The following is a 7,086-nucleotide window of genomic DNA, read 5'->3' as shown; positions in this document are numbered from 1 at the left end:
TCACTACTTTCTGCAGCTTTGGCAGATCACTTCCCATCCCACAAGATACCAAGTATGCTTTTCTCTCTCCACCTCCCCTTTCTGATGGTTTCTCCTTCTACCTGTCTCTCCGCCTCTCGCACCTTCTGCTCTATACTCTATAACCTCTCCATCCCTCTCCCAGCTTCTTCCCCCTTTCTATGCACAATTTCACCTATTTTACATTAGTCTTGATAAAAGGTTAATGCCCGAAACGTTGACTGAACATTTTGCTAAAATCTATTACCTTTTATATTAGAAAATGATTCAATGATAATGCTATATGGAATTTTTAAAAATATTCCTTTTTTTAAATAGGCAGATCTCTGCATACCCAATTGCTCTTTCATTGGCTTCAAGTTTCTTGTCTGCTATAGCAGGTACCCATATCTTGCACTATGAAAAATCTGATTAATGTTGTTGATAAAAATATATTTGCATCACCAAGATAATTGATTGAAACTGGTCTGTAAACATTGTTAAGATGATATTCCCTTTTGATTAAAATATACTTTTTTCTTCTGTGGATGTTAATTGTAAAATCTGCTTCCTCGTATGCTTCAGTGAGGATGGGAATCTAGAGCTCGGCCTCCGAATGCACAAAGGCTCACTGCTGTCTGGAGATCAAGGTTATGGAGTGGCGGTCACTTGGGTTTCACAGTCTCCCCTTGGCATTGTAGGTCAGCTTTACTCCAGCAAGAAACCTATACAGAGATCTTGGCTTGTCTGTCAAAAGACAGCCGAATGACGGGAGCTAATTAGTTGCAAATGCAAGATCCATAAGAAATGCTGGAAAATGGAAACAGCTTTGAAGGACAATGTCCAACTTAAAACTTTGACCTAAAGAATATATGATGAGTGAACAGGAAGACCAGCAATTCACCGTTAACTGTGACGCACATCAATTCTTCAGAGGTATCAACGGCTCAACTGATGGGAAGGCAAGGATTACGTAGAACTTACTCAGGGAAAGCAACAGTCAGCATGTTAGAAGGGACACCTGCAACTCTACAATGGTGTCTGTCCTTAACATGAGTAGCTGTCACTCCATTCCCCTGCAAAGTATTTAATACAGCCACTGAAGACAGACAAATAGTTAGAAAGGTTATAAAGTAATTGGTTGGCATGTAGCTCAGATGGTTGTAAAATTGGGCAGACAGGAAGTTCACAGCCAATTCATTTCCCATAAATGACCAGAAGTGAACATGCCTTGAACTTCATAATTCTAAACATCTTTGAGAAAGAAGACACATTTAATTGTGATAAATATTGGAGGTCTCCTTGCTGTGTACCATGGAAAGCCATGGTCAGGACCTCTTCAAGTTCCATATCTTAGAATCCAAAGACTTGCTCCCCAAATCATTGTGGATTTCATCCAACTAGAGGTACACTGAACATGATGTTCACCACGTGTACACCAAAGCATGATCAAGTACTGTATATGAATTTTTTAAAAAACTTCACAAAAGCCTTTGATTTCATCAATTGAGATGGACCTAGAGAGCATCCTTCTCAAATTTGATGACCACAGAAATACATCTCCATCTTACAACTGCTATATGATGGCATGTATGTCATGATCCTCACCAGTGGGTGCACAACAGATTCAATCCCAGAGTCGCTTGTTGTCAAGCAAAGCTACACCAGATTATAAGGCATTTGCTGAGGACTTGTGACGATGTGCGAAGGATATATTAAAAAAAAATCAAGGTCTGAGTTTTTGCTAAAAAGGCCAGTATTTATTTCCCATTACTTGTTGCCTTTGAGAAGGTGGTGGTGAGTTAACTTCTTAAATGATTGCAGCCTGTCTGATGAAGTTTTTCTGCAATCTTGCTGTGTTCCAAGATTCTATCCATCAACATCTCAATAACAGTTACGGAATAAGTCAAACCTTGTTACAGTAAAATCCCCAGGATCCAGCACTAATAGGGAATGGTAGATTTTATTGCATTTATTACCAGCCATTATTGTAAGATTTGATTTGAATGTCTCTGATAATAACAATTTAGAAAAAAATATGCACTCCGTTAATATGCATGATAAATCCTGTGTTCTGTCATTAGATATCAGAATTTATGTAGATTTACAGTTTTAAGAGAGTGAGGTATATATTTTTTTGTGCTTAATGAGGCCTTTCTAACTGTTTTTACAGTAATTGGAAATCCAGCTGAAGTGTACAGCTTTGGAATGATGTATCTGATGTTTGCCTTCTCTTGGTTATTTACAATGATGGCCACAAGTCTGATCTACATACCACTGTTCTGTAGACTAAACATAATTAGCACTTATGAGGTAAATAGCTTTAATTTTCACTTCCAGTTTCTGCTTTCTACTCTCTTCACATTTCGTTCTTGTTAGAGGAGTCCTACCTCCTCTGTCTCACTGCTACACAAACCTTCATGGGGAAGGGAAGATTTTCAAACCAAATTAATTCTGAGGGCTACTGATAAGAAATATGCTTTATTTTAACTGTACATTACAGATACTGACATCATTTCAGGTAATGTGTCCTCTTTCTTATCTTCTGTACCCCTTCTGCTTTTCCCTTCCACACTCCACCCTTTCCAACTCACTCCTTCTATTCTCCTCTGCCCTCCATCCCTCTACCATCTCCCTACTGGATTTTTTTGCTCTTCCTTCCCATTTCCCACCCTCAGTCTCTGCCACCTTTCTCACCTTCACCGGCAGCCTTTGTCTTCTCTATCCTGTGTGACTCATCTTCTTCCACTTGACCCCTCTGTTTCTCTTGCCTCTCTCCTTTTGTCTGGTATCTGCCAATCCACTGCCTCTCTCCATAATATTTCACCTATAGCATGGACCCTGCTCCATGACTCCCACCAGCTTCTTTACACCAGCTTCTCTTCAACATTTCCCCAGTCTGGATAGTGGGTTTCTCCCACTAATGATGCTTGACCCACTGAGTGACTCCTGCAGATTGTGTTTAGATCAACTTCCATTTGATTCAACTGATGCCGACTTGGAGTTTTGTTCCAAAAGCAAAAGGCAGCAAAGTGATGACATTAATTATTTGCCAACATCACTCAAATTATTTTGACAATAATGAACAGCTTTCTTATTTCCATAAGATAATAAGAAATGGGAATGAATTTAGGCCCGGTGAAGTAGGCTCAGAATAAAGTACGGTAGTTATTCTTTGGGTATGAATCAAGACCAAAGCTAAAAGAAAATTATATTTCCACAGTATCTTAACAGAAGATTTGGGAAGTTGGTGAGATATCAAGTTGTTTGTTGCTTCTTGATTTATATGGTAAGTTCAAAGATAGATTTAAAATGTTTTTCAAATTGTATCCAATTGCTGTCGGGTTGCAATACTTTTTTTTATAATTTCAAGTTCGTTCAAATTTATTGTCAGTGTACAGACATGACATCACATACAAGCCTGAGCTTCTTTTCCCTGTGGCCAGGCAGAATTTCTACTTATTGGTATCTGTAAACTGTACTCAAGAAAAAGATACGTATACAAAAGAGAGAAATGTAGATAAAGAAATAAATGTAAACAAACTAACTGTGCAACATAGAAAATGAATATTCATTAATATGTAGTGTGCAAAATAATAGTCCTTAAATGAGTCTCTGAGTCTGTTGAAGATCAGGGCAGGCAAGGGTAAAAGATTTCCTTCCGTCTAGTACTGTTTGTTTGCTTCCAGATTGCTCAAATGGGACAAACCTAGAATGCCAACTTAGCTGGCATGGACAAATTCGGCTGAAGTTCCTATTCTGTGTTCTATGACTCTAACTCTATTTGACCTAAAATAGTTGATGCATGGACAAAAATTCCAAACCTCTATCATATTGTGCAGAGGAATTTCCTAATTTCATTCCAGAAACACCTGTCTCCGTTTTCAGACCTTGCCATAAACTCATTAGTCGGAAAAATATTTCTATCTCCCTCTCTCTACTTTATCCACATCTTGAAAGTGTCCTGTCCAGCTGTAAAATTGTGTGGGACGGTAGCTGCAAAGCATCGGACCGGAAATCAATACAAAAGATCATCAAAACAGCCAAGAAGATCACTGGAATCTCCCTTTCCTCTATTGACAATGTTTACTGGGTGGCTCGAAGAATTATTGAAGAGCCTTTCCATCCAGCGCACAGCATCTTTGATCCACTATCCTTAAGAAGGAGGTACAGGAGCATCAAAATTAGGACTGACAGGCTGGGAAATAGCTTTTTCGTGCAGGCTGTTAGATTGATGAACAGTATCTTGTAACAGAGTATATAATGCCAAGATATTTATATATAGTATATATATTTAGTTTAAATTGTTTCTGTATGTTAATAGGTAATTTTTAGGTACTGCATATTATATGGTCTGGAGAAATGATGTTTCATCTGATTCTATATGTTGTCAGATGATAATAAACTTGAAGTTAAAAATAGTTCAAATCACCAAGTAACGTTATGAAGTCTTTGAATGATACCATAACTTATGCAACTAAATAATATTTAATTTTTAGTGTCCAGGCTCCATTCTGGTAAATCGAATTTGGACCTTAATTTCAAACCTTTCCTCCAAGTCCCTTCTTGGCCCCTCCTCAGCTTTCCCACCCTTTTTTAATGCTTGGTTTCTCCCATTCCCACTTTAGTCTCGACCTGAAACAATGACGAAACATTTCTCTCCAGAGATGCTTCCCGCCTCACTGAGACACTTCAACCCTTTTTTGTTCTCACAAAGAAAAGGACCCTAGTTTATCCAATCTTTAGTTTTCCTGAGATTTTTATGTGCTGGGAACATATGTCATGAAGTAGAGAAAGAAGAGCTGAATGGACTCAGCAGGTCAGGCAGTATCCCTGGAGAGAAATGAAAAGATGTCCCAGAAAAGTTCCCAACCCAAAATGTTGACTCTCCACTTCTCTCTACGGAGGCTGCCGGACTTGCTAAGTCCCTCTACTAAAGTTTAAAGTTCAGATTTTTGTCAGAGTACATACATGACATCACATACAATCCTGAGATTCTTTTTTTCCTGTGGGAGAGGCAGAATTGCCACTTATTGGTAGTTTAAAAAAAAAGCACACAACATATACCTGTAAACAAATACAGAAATGTAAACTGTGCAATACAGAGAGAGCAAAAAATCAATGCAGTGCAAAAGTCAGTCCTTAAATGAGTCCCTGATTGAGTTTGTTGTTGAGGAGTCTGATGGTAGCAGCGAGAACAGAGGAGGCGCTGGGTGGTGTGGATCCTTAAAGATTTTTGCTGCTCTCTGACGGCAGCATTCCCTGTAGACATTCTTGATGGTTGGTAAGGTTTTGTCTGTGATGTCTGGGGCTGCGTCTACTACCTTTTGCAGGGCATTATGCTCAGGGGTATTGCTGTTCCCATACCAGACCACGATGTAGCCGGTCAGCACACTTTCCACCACACATCTGTAGAAATTTGCCAGGGTTTCTGATGTTATGCCAAACCTCCACAAACTCCTGAGGAAGTCGAGGCACTGACGTACTCTCTTTATGATGACATTAGTGTGTTGGGTCCAGGGAAGATCCTTTGATTACTTCTTTGTTAAAGGTTCCTGCATCTGCAGCTTCTTGTGTCATCTATGAACTCATTAATTGTTTCCCAAGATATCCTAGCATCCCAACTTTGTAAAATTGAGCATGTTTGTCAATTAATTCTTGTCGGGCTTTTATTTAGAAGAAAATGGACTATGTAAAGTGGATACAGTGTATTACCCTTATCAGTAATGTATTGTCAATACTAAAATATCACACTTAAACATATATTTAAATCAAACTTAAATGCATATAATTAGCAAACGGAGTCCACTTTAACTTATAAAAAGACATCTTATCCTGAATTGAAAAAGATATCCTTTCCATAGTCAAACAAAATTTCATTTCCAAATACCACTTATCTAAAGTTAGTATATTTCTATCTTTCCAAAAAGTGCTATACATTTCTTAGCCACAACTAAAGCTAAATAAATAAATGAAATCTGATAATCCTCTAAAACTAAATCGACAATTTTTTTTTTTGTTGTTGTTAGAATTTTTTTAGGTTAAGTTTTATCTCTTTTTTGTAAGTGGGTATTTTTTTTTCATATATAATGTCAATTTTATTAACTCTTCACTCTTTATTTTGGGGGGAGGGTTGGACTAATTTTAAGTTAGACTATTAATATTGTGTTACAATTAACGGGGGGGGGGTTATTTTGTGTAGTTTTCTGATGTAATATTGTAATCATACCTTTTTAATTTTTTTCTATTTTTCTTTAAATGTTATAAAATTTTAAATAAAGTCTTAAAAAAAAAGTAATGTATTGTCAGTAATATGTTTTTATCTCCTATGGACACTGCGAGACTGGCTGAGTTCCTCCAGCATTTTCTGTGTGTTTTTACTACAATTGCAGTGTCTTGACTTTCACGCCTTGCCCCTTATTATATGATTCTTTTGTATGGTTTTATGGTTTTCTTTACTTTCCAGTTCTTGTACCTTGGCATTGTCATATATGCACCATCATTGGCACTAAGCCAAGGTAAGTAACATTGTCTTATGATACATGTTTAACGACCATTCTATGCTGCAATGAATGTGTCTCGGTTTGTTTTAACAGGAGAGTGTAGGTCATACTTTCTGGATAGCATACTTCTGAGTCAGAAACATTGCACTTCAACTAACATTCCAGAAAAATATGCCCAAAATTCAGTGCAATATATTGACTGCTACACTTTCTGATGAGATTATGGCAATGAATAGCGAAGTCCTTCAAATGTTAGAGGACACATCAGCTGGGGCACCACCAGCTGGAGAGTTAAAGAGCTGTCATTCGACTGCTATAGTGGTGGCGCTGCAAAATGCATCTTCAATTACAACGGTTTTTCCAGACATCGATTCAGTGAAGATGATTAAAGAGATTTGGCTTAAAGATAACCCTGATCTTCAGTCTCCTGGCATTGCTGGGGGGACTTTGAGAGGGATTTTTATACGAAGTCAGCCTGCTAGAAAAGATACTAAATTAAGGGAAGGGACAGAAGATCCCGTGGTCTCTAAGGAACAGCAAGACCCCATTATGCCTGAATCTACTTCTGTTGAAATGTCTGTTAAGG

General features: G+C 37.9%; 1 protein-coding gene across 1 annotated transcript in view; it reads left to right on the top strand.

The window, feature by feature from the left end:
• Nucleotides 1–341: 341 nt before the first annotated feature.
• The window catches only part of LOC138756616 (sodium-coupled monocarboxylate transporter 1-like), a 40,851-nt gene continuing 34,106 nt past the window's right edge, over nucleotides 342–7,086 (top strand). The window contains exons 1-4 of the mRNA XM_069923029.1: nucleotides 342–398; nucleotides 2,171–2,310; nucleotides 3,221–3,286; nucleotides 6,464–6,515. Of these exons, the coding sequence (XP_069779130.1) occupies nucleotides 2,206–2,310; nucleotides 3,221–3,286; nucleotides 6,464–6,515 (223 nt within the window). The 5' untranslated portion in view covers nucleotides 342–398; nucleotides 2,171–2,205. The remainder of the gene's footprint in view (nucleotides 399–2,170; nucleotides 2,311–3,220; nucleotides 3,287–6,463; nucleotides 6,516–7,086) is intronic.

The sequence above is a fragment of the Narcine bancroftii genome, chromosome 3 (genome assembly GCF_036971445.1).
Source record: "Narcine bancroftii isolate sNarBan1 chromosome 3, sNarBan1.hap1, whole genome shotgun sequence".
Lineage (NCBI taxonomy): Eukaryota > Metazoa > Chordata > Chondrichthyes > Torpediniformes > Narcinidae > Narcine > Narcine bancroftii.
The sequence above is the reverse complement of the archived record's forward strand: the minus strand, read 5'-3'. Positions and strand labels throughout refer to the sequence as shown.